The following is a 27192-nucleotide window of genomic DNA, read 5'->3' as shown; positions in this document are numbered from 1 at the left end:
TTATTTTAAGGGGGGAATAACCCTTAAAGTATACTAATAATATAGAAAGTTTCATGCCAAATATAATTTTCTAAGTCATGTCCCCCAACCCCCATGGCAGAATCGTGGAGACATTGCAGAGTTCTTGCAGAAAGATTTTTTTTTTAGGAAGCAAAGAAGTTAAGATTTTTTTTAATCTGCAGAATTTTTCGAAATATTTTCTGCAGAATTATACTCAAAAAGTGCCTTTCTCACAAATAAGAGGTGGAATGAACGCTATTGATTTTTTTTCCCTACTATTTTTTTGCAATGACTGGCTTTAGCTGGAATTTCAGAATGATATTATAAAAAGTAATTTCCAAGTAGCAAAAATTTTAAACAGGATAACTATACAAATATTTTTTACATGGTGTGTACAGTTTTTAAAATGCACTTATTTTTGATTTACGTTTTTTAAAAGCCCTTAAAGGTGCTTTTTTAGTTAGTATTTGTAAAAAGTGCTTAATTTTTTATATTTTAAGAACAGGTTTTTTCTTTGCTGTATCGATTGTCATTCTAAATTACAAAAAAATTCATGATTTTTATAATTTTCTCTGCAATATTTATCAGAAACTAGTTATTTTATCATGATTATGTAAAGTTTTTGTAAATGTTTTTAAATTTTATTCATTTTATATTTATAAATTATGAACAATAGAAAAAAATAATTTTTGTTACTGCACAGATCCTAGTTATGAATTTTTTTTTTTTTTTGGAAAGTGATTAAAATATTTTTTAATGCTTAAAAAGTACTTAAAAGGTGCTTATTTTTGGATGAAAAATCTCTGGCTATGCACCTTGTTTTAGAACAGGAGAATATCGCCAACAATATTAGAATTTGTATTCTTTAATATTTATTTTTTTTTTTTAAATTCTTACATTTATAAACAAAAAAATTATGTACTGTTCTGCTTCTATACGTAAAGTTTTTTTTTGTAAACAGAAAGTGATCCGGTTACTTTAAATTAGTAACACATATATTTGCTTCTATTAAAAATACCTTTCAGAAAAGTGTCAGTATTAGAGAGAATTGTCGCAGCAAGCTCGAAAAAATTCTGCCACGTGGCCCTCTTGTCAGAACTAATAAAGATTTTCATTTCTGAGATTTTGTTATTTTTCCTTTAAGATTTCATTCATTTTTACAAGTTTAGTTAAAAATCAAATTTTCACTTCATAAGCAACAACTTTTTCTAACATAAAATTTTCTGTTGTAGGAAAATTTAGTCACCTTAGATGATTTCTTAGATGCCTTATCAAAAGCAGTTGAGAAGCACTGGCACGATGTTAAACACCTCAATGCTCATGTATAACACATTACTTCAAAGACTGTTACATATTACTATTTAAGAGAACACTATACCAAGAGAGAAACCTTTTATAGCAAATTCTGTTTCTCCCCTTTCTTCATGTAATTTAAAGTTTATGAGAAAAGTGAGTTTAAGTTAACCTACTGCTAACTATGAAATTTTAAATGATGAAAAAATTATCGAAATGTAAACAAACTAATGCACTATTATCCCCCCTGTGTAATTTTGCTATAATTTGAATGCAGTTTGATATAAAAAATTCAGTATTTGAAACTTTATGGTGTACCTGAACTTATGTGGATTAAAGAGAATTAGTCATGAAAGGTTTCTTCTGCAGTATAGCATCCTCTTAAAAAAAATCCTATGACGTTTACTAATTTTTATTTATGATGTTGAGTCATAAATAACTTTCGATTGTCTACCATACATTTGAAATATACTTTGAGAGCTTATTCAATCTCCATTCTTAAAAAGGCTTTATTTTGGTAGTGCAGTTAATTTATATGGAGATACGTATATCAGAAATATGATAGAGTTGTGCCTTCATTCAGGGTATGTAATTCAAATAAAACAAATTGACCAGTTTGCAAGAGAGAATTTAAAGTGGAGCAATGTATATGAACAGAACACTAAGTAAGTTTAATTTTAATATAAAAAAATAATGACACTATCTCTCTTTACACAATGAAGTTTGCATTTAACCTAATTTGTTTTGTTTCTCAAAAAAAGAAATGTCCTCACATAACATTGACAAATTTATTGGAGGTAGGGCAGATCATAAGACTAGAAATGTTATTGTGCGTAGTCATGGGTTCTTTCTTATTATGGGCCTTTACTCAGGTGCTTTATTTGCCTAAAATATCTTATCTTCACATTTTCTAATAATTGTCTGAAATAGCTGTTTTATTATAACTTAATGATTTGACTAGCATGTGAAATCATCAAATAACGAATGCAAATTCCAACAATAATTAGAAAACACAAAAAATGTGTTCATCATTTACGGCACTCCTACCTGGCTCATGATATTTCTGGTATGCAAAATTTTACAATATGCCCTTTGTAATCAATTCACTTACATATGTTCTGGTTTATTTATTTTAGCATATTTTTTACTGATAAAGTTATTCAAATTTATTTGTGATAATTGGAAAATGTATTTAGTCTTGTACATAGAAGAATGTTTAAAAAATGAACTATAATTTGAAGGCAATAGTCTTGCTGAACTGTCATCCACAAGAGTGAAAATTATTTGTGTACTTAAATTCACTTTTTGTTAGTTATGTCCACAAAATTTTTCTTTAATCTATGTGTTGAGATTACTCTGTAATAAAGTTGAAGTGATATGTCTTTGCGATAGAAACTTTTCTTTCTTTTTTTCATTGAATTGTTTACACAAAGTTTTTTTTAAAAATATAATATAGGACCCACATATAGGCTGGGGTTGGCATGCTTCTAGTCAAATTTATCACTGAATACTGAATTTCAGGTAAAAAATGCATATTATTTAAGAATAGTTGTTGACATAGAAGGCTTTATAAAAAGAAATAATGTATATGAATTATTTGTTTAACCTAAAAAGAGTATTTGTGGATTTAAGTGGTATGAATATTTTAAATTTATTGCTTTCCATTAACTGATTGCTTCCATTGACTGATTTATTGCTTTCCATAAAGGCTCTTAAATAAACATTCAATTATACCAATTTAGTTTTTATGTTTATTTAAAAATATATTAAACATTTTGAGCAAGTAATTTTTTTTTCTTACGGTTTCTGACCTAATTTAATTTATTCTTTAATACCCAGGAGACAAATTAGATCTTAGTCTTTACAAATTCATAAAAGTATTAAGCGGGAGTTAAGATAACTACGATTTTATTCTCTTCAGTGATTAGTTTATAATAATTTTGAACATTTTAGTTAGAAATATTAAATACTTTTTAGCTACTTTGTTTTTAAATTATATCTTATCATAGCACTATTTTTTTACCTTCTAATAAAGAATCTGAAAGCAATTCACCTAACATTGATTCTTTTCATCATCTATATTTTTAAGAGCCTTAAAAAACATGTCAGTTTTTTCAGGCCAAGTTTCTTTGTCTGTGGCACTATCACTTCATTGACTTGCATTTAACTGCGCTTTTACACCTTCTCTGACCTCGCATGAACATATTAATATGTAGTCATTGATGTTCAAAACAAAATTTAATGTTCTTTTGTCACAACTAGACTAAGAGTAGCAAGTCATCTTCCTCGTGAAAGTGACCAACACTTTTTCACAATCAATCCAGCTTTTCTATAGCAATTTTGGATACAGGATTGAGTCACATTTTTCCAAGCATCTCTTATCAAGAACTTTAAAATCCTCATTATAAGAAGCATTTGCTTTCTCCAAAGATATTTGAAGCTGGGAATTACAACAACATAGTCGAAAGGCTGTAACAGTGAGGGCGAGTTAAAAGGGGGAGAAAAAAAATTTCTAACAAGGGAATGAGCAGTCTCCATCTTACTCCTTTGCTTACAAAGCACATTATCTCACTTGCACAAAAAAAAAAAAATTGAGTAAAAAATACATGGATTGTATCAAATGTTTTTACTCTGAATGGCACTTTATCTTGTTAGAGCATCTTGAATTAGCTGGTTTATTAACATTAATAAGTTTCTTTTTTTTTGCCAGATATTTTGCAGAGCAATATCACAGTAAATAGATTTTTTCTGTTACTTACTATGCATATATTTTTCACTTTTAAACTTAAGAATTTGATAAGTGGTTAAATTATAGAAGAGGCATAATCAGCATAACTTTCTCACAATACTGTATACAAGTTGATCACATCTTTATCACTCAGGCTAGGGGTTTTGCCAAGAAATTTTCTAGCACAGATGTTGCCTGAAACAATTTAGACATTTATTAGAGCATGAGATATCTGTAACTTAAACTACAAATGTTTCATGCAGTTCAGCTCGGTTTTCACGATAAGCCAGCTACGAGATTCTGATGGTATCGTGTCTGTTTATTTGCGTCCGTTGCTTCTAATCTCGCCACTTTATATGATCAGTTTGAATACGTTGCAACATTTTTTTTTTCTATTTTATCCAAGGGTCTTATAAAAGCAACTAACATTTTCAAAGTCCTTATCTTCTAAAAATATCCTGATTTGGCATCCAGTTCAGGTAGGTTTTTCCATTTCTCTGAAGGTTGCATCTATTTTTAATAACTTAAAAAAACTTAAAAATAGATGCAAACTATTTCAAAATGACACCAAAACATTTTTCACAATTACCAAGAACAAATAAGTTAAAAAAAAATTTTAAAATTAACTGTTTTATTATTTCTGATGCTTCAAGCATTTCCCTTGGTATAATCCGAGAAAAGTGAGAAAAAAAATTGCCTACCAAAAGTTTTTAATACATTATAACAACATTGTACCAAATAATAAATTATGTTTCACTTCTCCGATCTAGAATCAAATTTAGGCTGTTAAAAATGGGTACTAAAAAAGTAAAGCAAGGTTGGTAAAAATCTTTTTTTTTATTTAATAATTTTTTTTAATAATATTTAAACCTGATATACTAATAGAAACTTCGGTAAGTTACATTATTAGTGTTGCTAAAATGGTTAAAATTATTTACTTATTGCAAAATAATCACTTAATAAATAAAATCAGTTATTTTCATTTAAGCTAAACGTCCTCATAAATTTGTTAAAACACTCCATATCAAATGAAGATAGATTAATTTAGATTAAAAAACAAAAAAAATTCTAAATTATGGCAGAACAAGTTTTTCTGCATTATTTATACCTTAATTACAGAACTTAGTTACATAGTTAAGGTATATTTAATTTGATTACATAATTAAAGCTATATCTAAATAAACTAAAAGTGTATATAGTTGGAATGTTTTAAAATAATTTTACATACAGCTAATGGAATGTTACACTTAATGTTTTAATTTACTTTTATCCACATTTTCTTTTTCCTGATCCTTTAATCTATTTTGAGCATCAAACAATAATTTACATTCATCACTTTCATTTCTGTTGATAAAGCCTTCAACATGAATGAAATTATACTTCAAAACCTGAAGAAAATATTCATTAAAAAAAATTACAATTTATTTTAAATATTTTTGTAAATATATGTCTGTATTAAGTTGGCATAATTACTTTAGAAACTATCTTGTATTAGTACCTACTAATTCCTAATTCAGGGCTGATTGTGATTTTTCGCTAACAATGATCCGGAGATCGAAGGTTCAAACGTTTAAAAAATCATTGATCACAGAAGTTTTCGGAAATCAAATTTTTAAAGGTGGAACTTAAAAACACAGTTTATTTTATTGGTTTGTAAGGGAGAGCCAAATACTTTATATAAGCTTATATTCATGATTAATATTCATTTTTTTATCAGTAAATAGTTATTATAATCATAAACTCAAGAAAGACATATTTGTAAATTTTAATTACTTTTCCAGGTCATCATAGGTAGGTGTAAATGGTATAGCTATATGTAAAATTTTAAATATATTTTAAATAAACAAAGAAATCTTTAGAAAAGGGAAAAAAAACTGTTTAAATTTTTTTCAATTTAAAGTTTTTTTTTTTTTTTAACTCAAGAAATTTTCCGGAATTTTGACTTGGGCTCACAATCACCCCTGCTAGTTTAAAAAGACTCAATTTGAATCATGCCTCTACATGTTAGCTACAATTTATTTTTAACGTTTCAATTATTGCAAAATTTATAAAATTTAATTTTTTATAAGTAACTTAACTCCAGACTATTTAAAAAAAATCACAAGAACCCTGCATCAAATTAATGTTACAAAAAGCGGATAATTTAAATAGATGACTCGAAATCTGTGACCTAAACTACAAAGCAAGGTAATGAAAAATTTCAGTTGTCAGATATGTCTTCTAGTTAATTTTTTACATAAGCAGGATGTTACATTAGCGATACTTGTAATATATATATTTTAATTCCTGTCAAAAAATGAAGTCTAGTGAAATGATATCATATCAGAGATCTCTAATTTAAATAAAAACAAAATGCAATCAAAATCCGACTGTGGCCTTAAAAACAAACACCAAAACAAGTTTTGTTGTATGAGGAACCAGAATTGAAAGGTGACTATTAGAAGGTTTTTACACTTGACTCCTTTAATATTGATTTGCATGGTGCATAGCATTTCTGAGGGTTCTTATTTTCGTTTTTTAAAAGCCCTTAAAGATGCTCTTTTTTATGGGGTGTTTTTAAAAACTGCTTAATTTTCCCTTTTTGAAATTGAGAATTTTTTATTTTTTTTTACCATATTGATTTTCGCCACGTATTAAGCAAAAGCATGGTTTTCACTTTGCTCAATTCAACATTTTCACAATTCATTCAAACACAAAGCATTTCGGCGTACCATCGGTCCGCAGCGTATGAAAGCGCCCCTTATCTTCCATGTTTGACGAAATACTTGTGGGTGCGCATACTGAGCTGGGTTGGGTGAGATTCTTGCACTCTCATGTGCAACTCTGCTACATTTCGCACAATATTCTGAAATTCTGACTTCAATCTTTTTATGGTGGCTAATATAATCAAGAAAATTTTTCTTTGTCAGAAACTAGTTATTTTATCATTATTACGTAAATTCTTTGAAAATTATTCTGCATTTTGTTATTGTATATAGTGCTTAAAAAGTACCTAAAAGGTGCTTACTTTTTGATGAAAGATTTGGCTATGCACACTGGATTTGTGATTCTCTACTTGTATATTGTTACTCTCAGCAGAAAATGTACTTTTTTCTTTATTGACATGGAATGATTTTATGCTACAGTTATTATAGACTGCAGTTTCATCCAGTGCCCTTGTTTATGGTTTAACAATAATCTAGATTCCCATTTTTTGTTAGGTTCTTATTGCACCATCCACATTCATGAATGAAATGTTTAGGATGGTTAAGATGATGAAAAACACTGACCTAATCTGGATATAAAAGAAATGAGTGAAGAAATAAATCAAACCACGTTGTTAAATCTATTAACATTTAATAATTATACACTTACAGTGCTGTAAAGGAACAACAATGTACATTTTATAAATAAATGTAAACTAGTTAACAATGTAAAACGCACTTTGAAAGATAAGAACAATTCAGTGAATTAAACAAAATTTATATATAATTTAAATGAACATCTCAATATTAAGGAAAATATATACATAACAATGAAGTCATTCATATTACTTCAACACTATTATTGATTAAAAAAGACACTTTAATCTACAGAGAAAACACTTAAAGAATTTTTTAAAAAAAGTGCTCGAGTGCTTATGAAGATGACTGCATCATAAAAAAATCCATTGCGAATTCCTCTTTTGTTTTGTTAATTTTTCGTTTAACTTAACAAAAAAAGTCTTTTTGATTTATAGATAAGCGAACTTTTCTGAAATTGAAAAAATAAGCATTGAAGCAGAATTTTTATGCTGAAATTCTAACCATCACAATTTCTGCCGTCGATTGAAATCTAAACATTCTAAAAATATTTTGTTACAAATCTAGTTTCAATTTTTTTTTCTTCTAAAACATTCCCATTTTGTATTTTCATTCTGATATATATTTTTATAATTATGTACAAAATATAATCTAATAGAGTATATTGTCATTAGAGTTGGGCAGAAATGTAATTGATTTATAAGCAATCGTAGTTACCGATCACTATTTTAATAGTGATAATTCGCAATCATATTTTAAGATTACAATTATAATCAAATCGCAACTATTAATGAAGACTTAAAAGTAATGAGTATATCCAATCTTTATCACAATCATGCAATCAATTACATTGCGCCCAATTCTAATTGTCATGATGCACCAGCAAACATTCAAAGTAATGATGGTTGTTTAAATCTATTTTTCTCTTGATTGTGTGTGTGTTTACTATTTTTTGTATATACTTCTTTATGGACGGTACACTGAAAGAAAAAGAACACCCTATTGACCTGTCGCACACTGTAGTGTAAAATAAAAGTACACTTAGGCCTCTGAAGCTCAAACAACCACAGACTGTCAAAAAACACTGTAAAAACATCCAATAATACACATCTGAGGCTTTCAATAAAATGACTAATTTTTTTAATCTAATTATTTATACAACTAGGTGAAACGCTCATATAGATAGAAAAGAAATACCAGAGAATATTTAGAAGTACTGTTCGAGTGAAAATTAAATTTGCCTATCAATAATGCAAAGGACAAATATTAATTTTAAAATGGCCATTACTCACTTTGAAATCCATTTTATGACATAAATTTTAAAAAGATTTTAGAGAACAAATAGTACATGCGATTTAAAATAGTTTTAAAGCTCATAGCATTTGGAAATTAAATTCCTTATATGCACTGATAATTAAGAGTTGTTTTGTTAAAATTATCCCTTGTTAGAATTATCTGAAATTTAATATTAATTACAATGACCAGGGCTATAGGAAAACAGCAGGGATTCCTAATATGCACTGATAATTAGAATTATTTTGGGAGAATTATCTTGAATTTTATATTAATTGCAATGACCAGGGCTATAGGAAAACAGAGCAGGAATGTGTCCAAATAAAAGAGATTCCATACCTAATGCAGTTTGCCAACCACACGTTTCAAGCTACATCCCAAATTCAAGAAGGCACAACATTATTCATTTGCACACTATCTGTGGTTCTTACATTGAGTAAACATCTAACATAAAATGATCAAACATCAATGGCTAAGATAATTGATTGTTACAATACACCTTTTCAAAACCTCACTCTAAAAAAATGGCAATTCCATTGATTCTTTGGCCAACAACTAGATTTTATGGCTTATATTTTGCATTAACTTAAGAAGTGCACTCGATCTAGTAGCAAGTGCAAACGATCTTGCCTCACCAGCACCAACATTGGAAGACTGTAAGAACTGCAATTTAAAATGCTGAAATATTTTTTCTTCCAACCATTTTCAATTTTTTTTTTACAATACCTGCAGATGTGAGAAAAGTAAGTGCATATTATTCTAAAAGATTTTTTTTAGAAAAAAAATCTGCTCAAGCAGTTAAACCTTGCAATTGGGTATTTATGGAAACTATTTATAAACCATGACATGATGAGCTACTCTATTACTTTTTTTTCTTTAAATAGGTTAAGAAACAAAAAGAATGTTGAATACACAAATACGAGATATTCTAAGATATATTCTGCCATTGAATGTGACCTTTCAGTATTTTAAAATAATTCCATCGCAATACAACAAAAACAGCAATCCACTAAATATCCTTTTTGTTGTTAAACTATGATATATAGACAATTTTATGTCTTCCCCATGGAACTAAGCAAAGGGATTAATTAGGCGGCTACAGAGAGTTGACTGACGAATGGAATGACTCCTCCAGGTCCAGCCAGAGAGGAACTCTTCATCAGATCAGCATCTATTTGGCGGGCGGCCTGCCGCCCTTCGGATATGGCATGTACAACCAACGATTGACCCCGTCTACAGTCTGCAAAAGTAATAATTTGGAGGTTAGGATTTTCCAATAACGCATGTCACAAATATTTAAACCTTAAAAACTAAACATTTTTCAAAATTTATTTTACATATTAGCAAACTTCTATACAGCGAACTTCTAAATTTAGTGATTTTTTTTTAAAGGGAATTTTCTATTTAACAAACTTTTCTTTAAGATGAGCTTTCCCTATTTACCAAAACATTTCGGAACATTTCAAACTTGTTAACGCATTTTATGGAGGAAAAGATCTTTAATTGATTTTGGCAGCCACTTAACTCGCTAGAAAAAGGGGTCACGATTTTTAATTATATTTTTTATTGTGATAATCATTTACAAAATGCAACGAAGGAAATAATTTATTCCCCCTATCAATTAAATTATTGTTCTCCCCTATCAAATTGACTACTAAATATGGAAGACTTAAATTAAAGTCAGTGGCACAACAGCTATTGGAAACCAAGGCCTACTCTGCCCATCTCATTTTTTTCTGGGGTGCAGAACCAGGTGATCCGGTTGAGTGGTCAGCCAAATGTGCTCGGTACTCATTTTATTGAACCATTGAATTGAACCCAGGACTTGTGGCATGAGAGTGATAAGCACTTCCACTTAGCCATCGGGTGGTATACCTAGCAACAAATTTACCTTGGGCTCAAAATTGACTCACAACATGGCTCCTATGGTCCATGCACTGTGGGACCAATATTGGGATGTCTAGACTTTTTAATATTGGTCCTAGAATGGCCTATATAAGGCCTGCATTGGCTAAATGGATATAAAATATTGGGTGAATCAGACAATTCTATATAAGACCAATATTAGTTGTAGAGTGGCTGTAAAATATTCTGTGTATCGGAAAGTTCTATATAGGGTCAATATCTGAAAAATAACAGCCCTTACTGAGCCAAGATTCATGAATATTGGTGAATCTTGCCCCCCCCCCTCCGAGTTATTTTGCTGTTAACCCCTTCCTTCTTACTCCCATGAAAATGACAAGGTGAGGTTTCGCCCTCCATTTCTCGCTTCCGTGGAATTTCCAGGCTGGAGTGTTCAGTACTAATGCGCCAATAAGAATAAAACTAATTCATTTCTTTTGCCCGGAAAACATTTTATTTCTCATTTTACGCACCAGATGGCAGTTCCAGGATATTCTTAAGGTAATTGTAGATAATTTATTTTAAACTAGATTTCAGCACTAATCAAATACGTGTATTTGCCAAAATAGGCACTTTTATTACTGTTTTCTGGAAAATTAACCAATCGTTAAGGGGTTAAAGATGGTATTCGTCAGCAATTGTTTCATTCAAAGAAACTTACCACCAGCTGCATAAACTTTTGGTATTGAAGTGCGATAGTTTCCTTTTGGTGTTGCTACATTTTTTCTTGGGTCTTGCTCTACACCAAAATCATCCAATAAGTATTGCTCTGGTCCCAAGAATCCCATGGCAAGCATAACTAGATCAGCCTGAGTAAGAAAAGAATAAACAATTTATACTGAAAAACTATGTAGTTAAAGGATTATCAACAAGACAATTAAATTTTACAGTACATAAATATCAAGCTAACTATTGAATATGTAGGTGCATTAATGGTTATCATGCTGATGTTGGCCTTATTCAGCACTCTTAACAAAAGGGTTAAAAAATGAAGGAGTTATTTTTAATGTAAAGAAAAAAATGACTAACATTTTGAATTTAAAGGGGTGAAATATTTAACAAGAAATATTGAATATAAGGATCATGCAAACCTTGAAGACTTTCTCTGATCCGGGCACTTTTTCCATCTTCCAGTTTCCAGAAGAGTCTTTCTTCCATTCTACCTGAACAGTGTTTATTCCAGAAACATTACCCTTTCCATCATCCAAGAATTTCTAAAACAATTAAACTTCATTAATAATATTGTTGCAAAAATTGCCATCTCAAGCAGTTTAAAGAATATATATTTAATAGAATCAATGAATAAGGAGAGAAAATTTTATGTATTCTAAACCTAACAAATGGGCCTGTATAGTTTGTATATGGTTAGAAATTCCCCCTGCCACTAAGTCTAAGGCCATCTGCTGCTATGAAACAAGATGGCAGATCTTCTTGCTAAAAAAGGAACTGGTATTTCACAAAGCTCCCAGAGAGAAATTCCTTAATAGAATAATTAAGAGTCATGAAAATATTTTAAATGAACAAATTGGTGACAAAGTCTGGAGTAAGACTCTGAATAAGATCCCTGATCACCCGAGATGCCATGGTAGCTGTCTTTAAGTTGGAAACCGAACACAACTGCCTTGCTGATCACCTCCATAGACTTTATATCTTTCCTGATCAAAAATGTGTCTTGTGCGGGGAGGACACCCCAATGAATGCTGAGCATCTGGGGGTCTGCCCTGCAGTTACTGGCAACATCTATAACAGATACAGGAATGCTAGGGAAAACTTGCAGGCACTGCTGACTGATTTTCTGTTTATATTTCTATTGTTGATATTCTATTTTTTGTTTAATTTGTTTTATTTCTTATGGGTCTGTGAATAGACAGAAGAAAAAAAGATTCCTTTTCTTTCTCCGACCCGAGCCAAAACCTGCCCTAAACAGTGACCCCTACTTTAAATAGTTATACCTCCTTACCATTGTTATGACTCGAGATTCTTTTGCTTCTAATTACTTTATTTTACAATACAACACTCAGAATAATAGGACTATTTACAATATATTATTTACATGTATTTGTTGGATGCATAAACTTACATCATAAAGATGAAAATCGTATCGAATTTTCTTAAACGCAACGTATCGTAAGTTCTTTAACGTAATATTATAAACATAAAAAAAACATAAAACATAATTTCCAGATTCACAAACTCTAACACAAAATTAACTAGAAGAAAACATGACGGAAATGTTAAACTTGAAGTGAGTGGCAACATACTCCCACCTTTGTATTGCTCTGAAGCAATACAAAAAACCTAATGCTGTAACATTTCAAGAAATTAAAAATTACGAATAGTTCACAAGTTCTTTCGTGTCACGGTACTATTCGACGTCTACATCGAATTGTTCTTGCGTCCTCTAGTTGGATCTTATTTTTTCTTCCCATGGGATCTGCAATACCTAAAACGTCTAAATCCCATACTTTTGGCAACTCCATATTTTGCAAACTTAATGCGACTAAGTTAACCTTTTTATTTTTTCTTCCTAGACCTAAGATTGTCCAACCTAGTAAGGTTTCTATGGCTGAAACTCCCGATCTTAACACTTCTATTTTTCCAGTCAGAATTCTTCCAAGTACATCAGCTCCTAGAAGAACTCTTATAGGGGGCGTATCTTTTCCAACATCTGTTATTTTTATTCCTCGAGAAGCTAGATCAGCAAGTAAACTTCTATCTTGTATCCTTGGCAGCTCTGAGCAAATCTTTGCTTGGTCAAGAAGAGATAATGAGGTCGTATATTTGCGATTTAAACTTTCAACAGTTACCATATATCTCTTATGCTCTGAAGCAGGAGAAGTTCCTCCGCCAAACAGTCCTTGAGAAAACACTTCGCTTCCAGAGGGAGATAATTTCAGTTCTTCAGCCAAACTTTTTTCAATATAGGAACGCTGTGATCCATCATCCATTAGTGCACGAACACAGACTTCCTTGTCTCTGTTTCGTAGTCTGATCGTAATTGTTTTGAGATAGATTTCACGTTCAGAAAGACGATTCGTAAATAATATTTCTGTTGATTTCTGTTCATCACCTGCTATTGTGTCCTTAGATGAAGAATTAATTCCTTTACGTAGATCTGGACAAAGTATAGTGTAATGCCTCCGTTTACAAACTAAGCACCTTACATTACTGTGACATCTTTTTGCCATGTGACCAGACTTGAGGCAGACAAAACAGCATCTCTTTTGTATAACTTGGGATTTTCTGTCCTCAAAACTCATTTCTGCTATTTTCTGACAGTCTTGACTTGGATGGGAACAGTCACAGAAAATACAATTGTTTTTTCCTACTGATATGTTGGCGATCAGTGTAGTAGCAATAGGTTCATCTGTTTGGATCGATTTGTGGTAATCTTTTTGTTTCTCGCCACTTCCCTTATCTCTACCAAACCCTTCACGAGCTAAACTGATCATTTCTTCAGATTCGACCTCATGTCTCAAAAAACACATTAGTTTTTCGAGGGATCTCTGACTGGTAACGCCATCAGTATTTTCAGAAATTCTACTCCGTTCCCAGGCTCGCATAACATTTTCAGGTAAGCATGACTCTACAAGAGGCTCTAGAAAATCAGCAAATTTCTCTTTCGTACGTCCCAAACTTTCCAAAGCTCTTAATTTTGTTTCCAGCATATCGTAGAGGGTAGCTAAATCAGGAGAATTCTTTCCGGCAGTAGCATTTTTCATAACAAGAGAAAGGAGATCTCGAACGTATATTTGTACTAAAAGATCTTCTCGGCCAAACCTTAATTTCAATTGTTTAATGGCTTTCGGATAATTCTCTGCTGTTATTGGGAAACTGGAAACTAATCTTGCTGCCCTGGATTCGGGTACCATAGATTGGTATAAATATTGGAACTTGTCGATCGCAGATAAATCTTCGGATTCATGAATTTTTGAAAATATACTCCAGAATGTGAGATATTCTTTAGGGTCACCAGAGAATGTCTTCAATTCAAATTTCGGTAGTTTTAGTTTCACGGCATTATCCTCTAAAGCGATGGAACCGGAGTCCTTATTTAAAAAAGTTGCGACTTTTGCATCTAGTTCAAGATAATTATCTCTGTAATTTTCCGCTGCTTCAAAATCAGTTTCGTATTCAGCAACGGTCTCAGGTTTTTCTAAAAGTACTGAGGATATTTCATTTTGAATTTCATTCAAACGAGAAAATTTATCTTGCAATTGTGACCTTAGTGTGTGCAACTGATTAATATCCTTGGCAACAGTTTCCGCTGCCGCCAAATATTGCGCCAACTTATTCAATGTGGTCGTAAAAGTTGTTCTTAATGACTTTCTTTTCACTTTAAGAGCATCCATATTCTTAATCTAAATAATATTTAGTCAGTTTATTAACTAAATTCACTTAATAGGCCTTCAGCTTCTACTTATTCTAAATCTCGAGTTATTTTTCGTTCTTAAACTTAATTCAAATCAAACATATAAACTGTGCATAAAAGAAGACTTCGTAAAAAGGATATAACAGAAGCAGCCAAAATTCAAAATTATTCGTACCTATTTAATCCTTGACAAAGTAATATCTTGTTCGTAATTTTGCCGTCTTCTATTTCACATCGAAATGCAGAGTACAATGTCTATGTCACGGACGCCACTTTGTTATGACTCGAGATTCTTTTGCTTCTAATTACTTTATTTTACAATACAACACTCAGAATAATAGGACTATTTACAATATATTATTTACATGTATTTGTTGGATGCATAAACTTACATCATAAAGATGAAAATCGTATCGAATTTTCTTAAACGCAACGTATCGTAAGTTCTTTAACGTAATATTATAAACATAAAAAAAACATAAAACATAATTTCCAGATTCACAAACTCTAACACAAAATTAACTAGAAGAAAACATGACGGAAATGTTAAACTTGAAGTGAGTGGCAACAACCATGAAGACGAATGATAAGATACTTTACAGCTTAATATTTTTAGTTATGGATAAGACAAATCATTTACATGCTTTAAAAAATAATTAAGATGCATATTTTTTTTATTAATTTTGGGAACTAAAAAAATTCTTAAAATGTAGAAAAAGTAGTACCGGGCTTGAAGAGATAGAAAATAACGTTTCGGAACATAAATGACTGTTCGTAACCGGTTATTGAAGTGTCCACTTCATGGAGAAGGTACATAATGTTTAATTCAGAGAAGATTCACAGGGAAATTAAAAAAAAATTGAGTAAGAAGTAGTGTCTGTAATGTGAGATTTCAATGTAGTTTGTTTTTTTACACTTCTTACAAGCTTTTAATCTACAAAACTCTTGTCCGGTCAGTCTTGACATATGCTTCTGAAGCTTAGACGATGACAAAACTCGAGGAAAATTGTAGAGAAAGATTTTGAGGAGTATACTTGGTGGTGTAAATGAAAACAATAACTGGAGAAGGAGATATAACTTTGAACTGTGCAGGATTTATAAACAGCCTGATATTATTAAATACATTAAAAATAAATAGAATGAATTGGATGGCCCACATGATTCGAATGAACGATGATAATACAATTAAAAATATGCTGCTTTTTAAACCCACTGGAACAAGAAAGCGGGGAAGGCTGCAGCTGAGATGGGCTGACTCAGCGGAGTCTGATTTTCTTGCAATTAATGAAAAGAATTGGAAAATCTGAAGTTGCCGTGGAGAAATCTTCAGAGAAAGGCATTGGCTCACATTGGGCTGTCTGGCCAACAATGATTATGATGTTTTTTTACAAGAATTCTAAAAATATAGACAAAGGGTTATTTATGAATAATCAAAAAGATTTACCTCACTCAAGATAAGATAATTTCTGGGATCTTTACCAAACTTTTGCTGTACTTCTTGATGGCCATAGTCCACTCTAAAAACCTTTGGCCACTGTGGCCAAGGGTTATCATCAGCTCTGCCTTCTGGGGGTTCTGGTAGGATTTCAAATGATACTATACTCTTGGCACCCTTTCAATAAGAAAAGACAATATGAAGAAAGAGACTATGCATCTACAACTGTAAATATTGCAAAGGTATTTGTGCTACTTTTACTATTATAAAATATACATATATCGCACAATGAAGATTACACAAAAATCTTTTATATCAAAATCTTTCAGCAGCTTGTCTGGGAAAAAAAATTTCTTAGTTATTCACACTTTATTAGGGTTTTTTCTAATTGTTTCTATAATAATTCTGTTTGCCAATTTAGAAGTTTCTTTCGAAATAAAGACATCCCAAATTACCTTTGATCTGAAATTATTCTGGAAAATTTGCCAAGAGCAGATTCCTTTAAATTCTTATTGCGCTTTAAGTTATTTTTCAATGATTCATAACTGCAAACAAAATATATAATTTCCTCATTTGTTAGCACATAATGTAATAATTTTGGTTTTCTGAAAACCATCTTAACATCACTTCTAGTCTTAAAACTCAAATTTTATGATTAATGGCAAAATTAAAACAGAAATAAAATGATTTCTAATCTTCCAACTATTAAATTATTATGGATGGAATGCTTACTCAGGAATAAAGAATTATGGTTGGAATGCTTACTTGTCTGAGTGATGTAGCAATACAGTCGCAGCCAGTGTCTCCACCACCAATGATAACAACATCCTTATCTTTTGCATGAAGCTGATTGTAATCAATCTTGTTTCCAAGTTGATGTTTCTGCCATGTCTCCAAAAACTTCATCGCAAAATGAATTCCCTTCAGCTCACGCCCTGAAAGAAATTAATTTATCAGTTGGAACTTATTAAAATTAAAAATGCATGAATTTTTCAGAAAACAACTTAATACTGAGTAAAAATATTACGCTTAAAATTATTAAATTTAATGAATAAAAAGGGAGATGGAAAGTTTGAGGTGATGAAGCTTTCAGATTCCTTACTGTCGCGGGCTTGAGAAGGCCAGTAGCGAAGACAAAGGCGTGTCACCAACGATAAAATTAACAAGAGAAATAAAATTTGACAACGTTTCATTGGTCCCCGTAATCAGCGAAAACTAGAAAGATTTTTCGGTTTGACTTCAGAGGGGCAGAAAATGAAGTCTGAAATTGAGAATTGCTTGCAAAATGCAGAAGAGTTGCACATTGAGTAGGCAATCCAGTTTCCCACTAAATTCAGCTCACCTGCAAGTGTTTCATTGTTGAACATTTTAATTACTGGTGTTTCCATACCCTATGCAGGAAATAAATTGGGGTTGAATTAATTGTGAAAACGTTGAATACAACAATGTCTTTTTGTATAATTCGGGGCTTTTAACAGCTTTTAAAAATCGAAAATAAGCATTTTTAAACACTTTTTAAAAACACTACACACCCTGTGAAAATCAATAGTCAAATCCAAAAATCGACATTTATAAAATAAGGTTTAGAGACGGAATACTGACCAGGAATGGGTAAGTCTCTTGGCCAAGTTGCCCCCACGCTCAACAACACAGCATCATTGTCTTGAATGAGATCTTTGGCAGACATATCCTTTCCAATATTCACATTAGTGTGAAAAACAATGCCTTCTTCAGTCAAAAGATCAACACGCCTCTTAACCACCTAGAAAATAAATATTTTATGATACAATGTTACAGAAACAGTTTTGAAATGCTTTAAGGTATGGTGCATTCAGTTGATATTAAATAATTTCATATACAGGATATGTATTATAATGTGTAATTTTACAATCTTTGTAGAATGCTAGACACATAAGATGTCTCAACGAAAAATACCACTATATGCATTTCATAAAATAAATTTAAATGAAAACCAGTCACAAGTCGGTTTGAGTAATAAAGGAATTGGTATTAAAATACCATATTTTATATCCCATGATTCACACCCCAAAGTTTAAGAAGAGATGGGATACCAAAGGGTAATTGATTATCTGACTTAACCTAGATGAATAGAAATTCTGTTTTAAGTTTTCCCATTTTCTAGTATGTTATTTTACACATTGATAGATTTGGTTAAATTTTAATGAAGGAAAAAATTTAAGCCTTTGAATTATAATAAGCAATTCCTTAAATGACAAACAATGGATAAAGTGGGACTTGCCTCCTTGCTGAGTTTCATAGTTGGAATACCATATTGTAATAGTCCACCTACTCTATCATTCCTTTCATACACATTCACTGTATGGCCAGCCTACAAATAGAAAAAAGAATCAAAATATAGTGAAACTAGGTAAATACAGAAACCCTTTTTGTATTTTTGCAACTGCAGTAAAAAAAAAAAAGCAAACCTCAAATCATTATTTAGACCTTGATTAACCTTTTCAATTCTAGTACATATTCTATAACTTCGAAAAAGAAAAACATTACGTAACAAATAATAAAATTTGAACTTAACTAGAAAACTACTATAAGAAAATCCTTGTTTTATTATAAGTTCAGCATGATTACTATTAAAAAAATACTTAGTGAAATTTTAGGAGACAAATCAAAATATTAAAGAACAATCCGAATTGACAAATAAACCAGATTCCAAACAAGTAACATTAAAGAAAAGAAAAAAAATTTAAAGTAAATTCCTACTTAGGTCAACAAAAGTTTTTTTTATTGTAAAGTTTTTTTGTTGTTGTTTTTTTATTGTTTTTTTATTGACGATTGAAGATTTGAACAAGATGAAAGGAGAGTGTGAACTTGTATTGAACTTGTGTTGGAAAAGTAGGAATTGAAAAAAAGTACTAAGTTGATAGTGGTTAACTAAAGTATTGAATACAAGTAAATAAATTTACGTCTTTCAAACACTTAAAGGCTACTTTATCAACAGAACACTAGAGTTATTGACAAAATTGAAAAGATCACTCAAATAATTTATATTAAAAAAAAAGCAATGTCTGTAATTGTGTGGCGAACTTTAAAAACAAAGACCATAGGCATTAAAGGGTTAACACGTGACAATGGGTATACCTTGTTAAGCTGTGCGGCCGCTGCCAGCCCAGAAGGCCCACCTCCAATGATGGCAATCTTCTTGCCAGTTCTGATAGCAGGAATCTGGGGTATCATCCATCCTTTATCGTAAGCGTTGTCGATGATCGCACATTCAATATGTTTGATGTTCACTGGAGGTTCATTAATTCCCAAAACACATGCACCCTACAGAAAAATAAAAATTAAAAGTCTGGAGAAACATAATGCTGTGATACCTAGGATTTCATTTATTTTATTATGTTTGACAAATGTAGCTTCAGAAGTAATGTTTTATCTAACTTTTGAAGACATCAGGATTTATATCAGTCACATTATAATAATGATTTAACAGGGTGAGTAGCCAGATTTTTCAACAAAAATTAAGCACCTTTTAAGTACTTTTTAAGCACTCAAATATTTTCAATCACTTTCCCCCCATAAAAATCAAAATTAGGATCTGTGCAGTAATATATTTTTTTAATAGTTTAAAGTTCTTAATTTATAAACATAAAATTCAAAAACTCTACATAATCATGATAAAATAACTAGTTTCCGATAAATATTACAGAGAAAATTGTGAAAATCATGCATTTTTTGCAATTTAGAATGACATTCAATATGGAAAAGAATAAATCTCGTTAAATGATTGAAAATTAAGCACTTTTTACAAACACCGAATAAAAAAAAAGCACTTTAAAGGGCTTTTAAAAACTTAAATCAAAAATAAGCACTTTTTAAAAATGCTATGCACCCTGTTTAAGATAAAATCTTGATAAATAACAAATACAGTCGAACCTCATTAATGTGAAATTATTCAACATGAAATATCCCCTTACATGAAACATGTTTGGTCCTGTAAGTCAACAATCAATTATTGTATCTTACATGTTTAACATGAAATTTTCAAGTTGATTATCACTTAACACGAAAGGAAACTGGACAACAGCTCAGACAGTAAGCATGTGAATAAAATTCCAATCATACATTTTGAGGAATGCTATTTTCATTTTCTTCTTTTGTAAGAATGTAGCATATGGGCAAATAAAATAGTTAAAACAAAATAGTTTAATAAAGTAGTTAAAACTTTTCAGCTCATTTTAATTTGCTTGGTTCATATTAGTATTGTTTGCATACTTTGATGTAGTACATATCATGTATTAATAATACATAAATTTTTTTGTGATGTATCAGATAAAACAAAATTCGGTTAATGTGAAATAACCATGATAGTCCCACAGATTTGGTGTTAACGAGATTCAACTATATTTTGTTTAACAGATAGATACAATAATTAAAATAAATGTGGCTTAAAAGCTAGAGGTAGCTACACTGAACCAAAAATCAAGGTAAAAACACACAGGAGCAGTTTAAGTCTTTTTATTTCATTTTAATTTAGTTATCACCAGGGGTTTTTTATTTTTAAAATTTTTTACATAAATATCTTGTAATAAACTGCTGAAACAAGATCAGAAACTTATTTTGTAATTTCTGTAAAGAACATGACAGATAATTGTGTAAACTTGTTACCCAGGTGAAGTTGAGTGCAAGGTATAATAAAATTGAACATAATTTGAAGAAAAAATATCTTTCAAACATTTTAGAGTGTATCAAGTAGTAGGTGCAGGGCCGGATTAACCTATAGGCACACTAGGCACGTGCCTAGGGCCTACAAAATTCAGGGGCCTACGAAAAACTTGGGAGAAAAAATTTGTTGACAAAAATAATTTAGCTTTAAAAACAACAAGTGTATTTTGCACAAAATTATGAAGATACAAATAAAAATATAATATTTTTCGGTAATAAATTATTTTGCAGAATCTTATGATCTAATATATTAATTTTTTGCGATTTTTGGATTCAAAGATATCTTGTATTATGCTGTCGAATTCCAAACTATGCAAAATGTCGTATTCAATAGACGTACGTGCGAGCAATGCCAAACGATCTTGATTCATTGTTGAACGCAAAAAATTTTTTATCAATTTTAATCTGGAGAAAGATCTTTCTCCTTCTGCATTTGATCCAAGAATCGACAAATATATTCTTAATGCAATGTGAACGTTAGGAAAAGTATTCACAAGTTTATCTTTAATTTGAGCCTTCAACATTTCTTGTGCAGATTTATGTTCATATAAATTTGAAAATAGTAAAAATTCATCTACAAAGTTTTTCTCTTAATCGGATGAGTAAATTTTCACCAAATTTTGTGCTTTTAGTTTAATCTCAGATTCTGCCAAATTTTTGTGTAATTAATTTCCTTGTAATTCGGGTTCGATAAAACATCGATTAATGACACTTTTTGGTCGATCCAGAAAACTGGGAAATTCAGACATCCGTGATAGCGATGGTCCCGAGCATCCCAGATAATTGGTTCTCTACTGTATAAATATTTCTTGTAATTAATCTCACTATCAATTTCACTGTTTTCTTTGCTGGTTTGTTGTTGTATTGTTGACGTGAAGTGTTTACATAGTTATCGATCGAACTAATCATAATGGTATTATCGATATCAACTGCAATATCGGCAGTATGTCGGTATTGCAGATAAAGTTCAATACTCAAATTCGTAAATTAAAATCCATATTAATAAAAATGTAAAAAAAAAAATATGCAAGAAAATTTTAGCATATATTTTGAAAAGAGGGGAGGAGTGGGGAAAGGTGGGGAGGGCCCAAAAACGGCTATGTATAGGGCCAACGAAAGGTATAACCCGGCTCTGTGCCTAGGACCTACGAAAGGTATAATCCGGCTCTGAGTAGGTGAGATTTGAGACATAGGGTATCATACTGAGAGAGTACTGAATTGAAATATGTTGAAGACACTGATCTAAACTATATTTCAATGACTTATTTCTCTGAAAATTAACATTTAGGTTTACAATGCTGGCCTTTTCATTTCAGAATAAAAACAGACATTAATGATCATAGAAGCCTCTATTGTTAAATGAAAAGATTACCGGTGTAAGTAATTAAAAAAAAAAAAAAAAAGACAAATTTTTGTTTGTTAAGGAAAAACATTTAAGTCTTGGTGTGAGTCATAACAGGTTAAACAAATAGTCAAGTAGAGTTTAAGAACAAGTGGTCAGAGAACGGAGCCAGACTTAGCCTAATTGGGGCCCGTGCAAAAACATCTTTGGCGGCCCCTTTTGCTTCATTACTTCAGTATTGAAGAATTGAACGTTATGGAAGTATTTACATTTTTCACATCATTATACATGTATAATAACAAAAAAAAAATAACTAAAAACTAAAATAGCAAAGTCCCCCTCCCCTCCAATGGTCAGACGAAATATCGTTCTGTCCATTTTATTGATTTTCTGACGATTCTATGTCCATCATGCCGAATGCAGATTTTCGATCGCTAACTTTATCATCTAGCAGCGAAAAATTCACATCCTTGCTGACATTAGGACGGAATTCAGCTCAATTTTCGCAATTCTGTGGCTCACTTAAGCCAATCAGAAGTCTGTATCTTTGTAAGCATTTTGCGATAAGTAAAAATGCAGGCTTTTAATTAGTTTAATTTGTCCATCGTAATTGTGAAACTTCGGCTGAGTTCTGCACCAGAAAGCCGCGGATTTACGAAACAGATTTTTTTTTTATGTTCATACGATTGATTAATGAAGAAGCTAACATAAAACTGACAGATTTCACACTGTACTGATATTTTGTTAAAAAAAAACTTCATTAAAGAAGGAAACCTAAAATAAACTTTCTATTCGATTTGGGGGGCCCTCTCTGATGTGGGGGCAAAGGCTCTGACAGAAAAATAAGTTTTTTCTATTTATATCAGACAATTTTATGATGATAAACTGTTAGATCTTACTTCACAAGGTGCTGGGCAAACACGACCAGTAAATTCTGGAAAGTTGTTGGTCTGCAACAGCTGGTTCAACGCTTCTCTCCAATCATCCTGAAAAGGATGCAGATTTCATCTTTAGTTTAAATCATAAAATTAAATAGTTTGATTACTAGCTAGAAAATTTTGATCTTAAAATTTTCTTATTCATTGCAATTATAGGAAGAAGTCTTCTCTGTTAATGGGATATATAGTTTTTTTTGAAGTAAGAAATTTTAATTAGGTCATGTTTAAAATTACTCATTAAACATGTCGAAAAAATCTCCAATATATCAGAGATATCAAAACAAGTCTGTTACGTATCCAAATATCTGACAAGTATTCAGACTTTTTTTCAGATATCTAAATAAGTCTGAATTTTGAGGTCTCTGAATTATCCAGACATATCTCAGTTCTAGATATGAATAATTCTCAGGTATTTGCTATTCATATGTTTAAGATATGGATATTTTGTATGTTTAAAATAGAATATCAACTTTATACATTATTTGCTGGGAGTTTACAATATCCCAAACTAAGCAAACTAAAATTTATGAATTTGTTATCTATTCTAATGCATTAGTTTTCATTTTTAATGCTCAATATCACAGAAAATTTTTATCTTTGAGAATATGAATAATTTTAATGATTTATATTTTTTTAACCCTACACTCCACTTTTTTTTATAAGTGAATAATAATTATTATTTTTATACGGAAGATTAATCAAAGAATTCTGGGTGGGAAAAAAAAAATCAGTCGAATTTTTCTTTCTTTTTTTTTTTGAGAAAGAGAAAAAATTTGTCACTCTGCATATCTGCAAAACTACATGCACAATATTAACTGATATTCAAGGCAAATATAAACTATAGTATAATAAACATAAAACTTTGCAATAATAAATGAAAGATCAAAAACCACATAAAAATTAAAATATAAGAAATTAAATGACAAACTTCAATAATAAACACCAAACTAAAAAATCTTAATGAAGTTAAACGTGGAAAAACAACATGTCTTTCAATGTTAAAATTAGCACAGACAGGTGGACAAATTTTTTCCCTTACTAAGGTAAGTGCAAAGCAGTTTTCAATGTTAAATTATAGAGGACAGCAGGGAAAATCAAATTCCATCTTAGTTTTGCAAATATGCAAAAATTTCAATTAATGGGAAAAAAACAGAGACCCACCATGAATAAAGAATAACCTGGAAATTCTTTGTCTCCAGGACACTTAACTTTTAAAGCAAAATCACTGCACATAATAGATAAACTGCCCAAACTTCTAAAATCACCACAAATAAAATAGAAAATATCTTGTACACTTGAAGTGTTTGTTTTAAGTTTCAGCATTTGATACCATTAAATTACCATATCCTATTAAAAGAATTTAATTACATAAATGACTCAGTGAATCGTACAAATAATATATTGACTAAAACTATTATATGTAGATTAATTCAAAATAATAAACAGTATATATAATTGAAGACTTAAGAAAACTTACCTTGTAGACTAAATCATTCCATTTTGGAATAATATTGCCAAGTGGGCAGCCATGACTAGATTGACAAAACGGAACTCCGCATTCCATGCATCTAAAAACAGAAACACTTATCTACAACTTTGCACATTTTTACAAAAAATATCAGCGATACAATGATTTTTGCAGACTAAACAATCAATCATTCAATAGAACGCCAAATAGTTATTTCATTAACCATAAGATTTTTGGTTAAAAGTTTTCAATACTTTTTAAGAAAAAGAGACAATTTAAAGTATTGTTAAGCCTAATACTTTTTTTTATTCAAAACCATGATTAAATTAATTTTATAAACTTAAGTAAATTGTAGATATTTCTGCCTATATAATATTGTCAAGTAGAATAAAACCTACTTAAGAAACAAATTTTAAATATTCTTTTAATTGGTTTTGATCTAATGATTAGTTTTTTGTGTGCTAATAAGTTAAAATAGCATGCTTAAAATATTTCAGGGGTACAAAATATTCTCAGAACCTAATAATTCCCAATAAATTTTTTTTAGGTTTGAAATGTCTCAAAATTTATAGCGCTTTTTTAGTTACAATAACTTTTTCAAAATATCTTTGGAAAGTAAGATTTGTATTTGGCAAAAAAAAACTTTAATAAAGAAAAGAAAGTCCTTTGATTTTAAACGATTCTTGAATTAACGCATAAATAACATGTAATAAAGCACATGTACAAGATATATGTACTTTGTTCTTTAAAAAACACATTTTTTAGGTCAATTAAAAGGTTCGGATTTTTGCTTTACCCTCAAAATATCAAAGGCTTGAAAAATATCAAAAATTTGACAGTTAATATATTATCAAGATTTAGAGCAGTGAAAAATTTGGTTCTTCTTAATGTTAGTATTTTTTGCATTTTTCAGCATATATTGCAGAATTTGGATTGAATGTAGGGTTTAGTGGCACAAAGTCCAAAAGAGGACATGCTGCGCCAAACAATACGGTACATATATTGCAGAAATTATTCAAGCTAACTATTATTAAAGCTAATTGCACAAATCAAAATTTTTCTGCACCAAGTTGTAAAACCTGTTTTCACATTAAATTTCATAAATATTTTTTGTAAAAAAAATTGTGTTAATTTAATGATAAAAAATTTAATTTAGATCTTTTTAAATAATACAACTTTTAATGGTAAAATTCAAAATTTGGGAGTTTCTGTAAGTTTTTTCTAAGAAACTATATTTTTTATACGTAAGTAAATTTTTTATGAATTTTTGTATGCTTTGAAAATTTATTTTAAAGTTTGACAGCCTGAAAGTAAAACTAAAATCAAAATAAAAATTAAGAAATTTTTAAAGAGATTTCATTAAATCTTCTTTATTTAAAGTTAGAAATGCATTTATCAAACATGATTAGCAAATAAAAAAATTATCTTTATCGGAACATTACTTAAAAGAGAAATAAGGTTTTGCACTCAAATATGAAAAGAAAAGAACACTTATATCGGGAAAAGCTGATTCTAATAAATTAATGAAAACTATTTTATAGCAAATAGAAATCATTTTTCCACGGCACAGCCCAGTTTAACTGAGTAAAAATTCTAGAGGAGAACAGATTTTTTAAGTTGTTGAAAACTTAGTAATACATCAAATTGTCATGTTTGAGAAAAATTTACATAAAACATTCTTCCCCTTGATCCTTAAACAAAGATAAAACTTTTTAAATAAGTACTTTTAATCTTACTATTTTTACAATGGATAATTCTCAACTCTTTAGGACCCTAAAAACAAGAAAAATGATAATCCAGACAAAATTATTGGGTAATTAAATTAAGTAAAATAACTATAAAATTTTTAAAAAAACATTAACAAGATAAGAATGTAGTATTTTTTTGCAAATCCTGTTTAAATCAAATTGTGTTACACTTAAAACATTAACAAATGGCTTACCTGGATGCTTGCACTTTTACAGTCTTTCTGACACTCTTAAAATCATACACTTCATCCCAATCTTTTTGGCGTTCCTTGGGATCACGATAGGGTCTGGTGTTGCGTGGGTACTTCATGAAACCCCTGCAAAATATAAATGCATCTTTTACAATTCTAACATTTAATTATAAATATGTTTTTTTTTAATTCAATACAATGAAATGAATTTCAATTTCTAACACAAAAACAAATTGATGTGGTTAAATAGCGCAAGTATTAAGTGCCCACTCAAATGACTAGAACCACTATGAAATAATTATCAGTACTAGTTAAAAGATTATCATAAATTGAGCATAAAGGAATGACAGGAGGTAGATTTAGTTTTTAAATCTGTTTTGTCCCTTAAGTAGCATACTTCATCGTAATTAAGAATAAAAAATTTAATATAATGGCTGATTTATGAATAAGCTAATGAACATAGTCGTAATATTATATATTGAATTTGCTAAATTTATTTC

The 27192-nt window shown here is 30.2% G+C and overlaps 2 protein-coding genes across 6 annotated transcripts in view; one reads left to right on the top strand and one right to left on the bottom strand.

The window, feature by feature from the left end:
* pch2 (pachytene checkpoint 2 protein) overlaps window positions 1-2675 on the top strand; it is a 31403-nt gene extending 28728 nt beyond the window's left edge. Inside the window, exon 11 of the mRNA XM_016053896.4 lies at window positions 1233-2675. Within this exon, the coding sequence (XP_015909382.1) occupies window positions 1233-1328 (96 nt within the window). The 3' untranslated portion in view covers window positions 1329-2675. The remainder of the gene's footprint in view (window positions 1-1232) is intronic.
* Window positions 2676-7340: 4665 nt separating this feature from the next.
* LOC107440837 (uncharacterized) overlaps window positions 7341-27192 on the bottom strand; it is a 116101-nt gene continuing 96249 nt past the window's right edge. For all 5 annotated transcript variants that reach the window (XM_043050465.3, XM_016053892.5, XM_071182841.2 and 2 more), the window contains exons 35-45: window positions 26696-26818; window positions 24763-24853; window positions 23247-23333; window positions 19422-19607; window positions 18565-18654; window positions 17907-18066; window positions 17070-17239; window positions 16314-16481; window positions 11589-11711; window positions 11159-11306; window positions 7341-9835 (exon numbers count right to left, since the gene is read on the bottom strand). In XM_043050465.3, the coding sequence (XP_042906399.2) occupies window positions 9684-9835; window positions 11159-11306; window positions 11589-11711; window positions 16314-16481; window positions 17070-17239; window positions 17907-18066; window positions 18565-18654; window positions 19422-19607; window positions 23247-23333; window positions 24763-24853; window positions 26696-26818 (1498 nt within the window). In that variant the 3' untranslated portion in view covers window positions 7341-9683. The remainder of the gene's footprint in view (window positions 9836-11158; window positions 11307-11588; window positions 11712-16313; window positions 16482-17069; window positions 17240-17906; window positions 18067-18564; window positions 18655-19421; window positions 19608-23246; window positions 23334-24762; window positions 24854-26695; window positions 26819-27192) is intronic.

The sequence above is a fragment of the Parasteatoda tepidariorum genome, chromosome 4 (genome assembly GCF_982258835.1).
Source record: "Parasteatoda tepidariorum strain Cologne lab strain chromosome 4, Ptep-v5.0, whole genome shotgun sequence".
NCBI lineage: Eukaryota > Metazoa > Arthropoda > Arachnida > Araneae > Theridiidae > Parasteatoda > Parasteatoda tepidariorum.
Note: the sequence above shows the minus strand (reverse complement) of the source record. Positions and strands in the feature narration are given on the sequence as shown.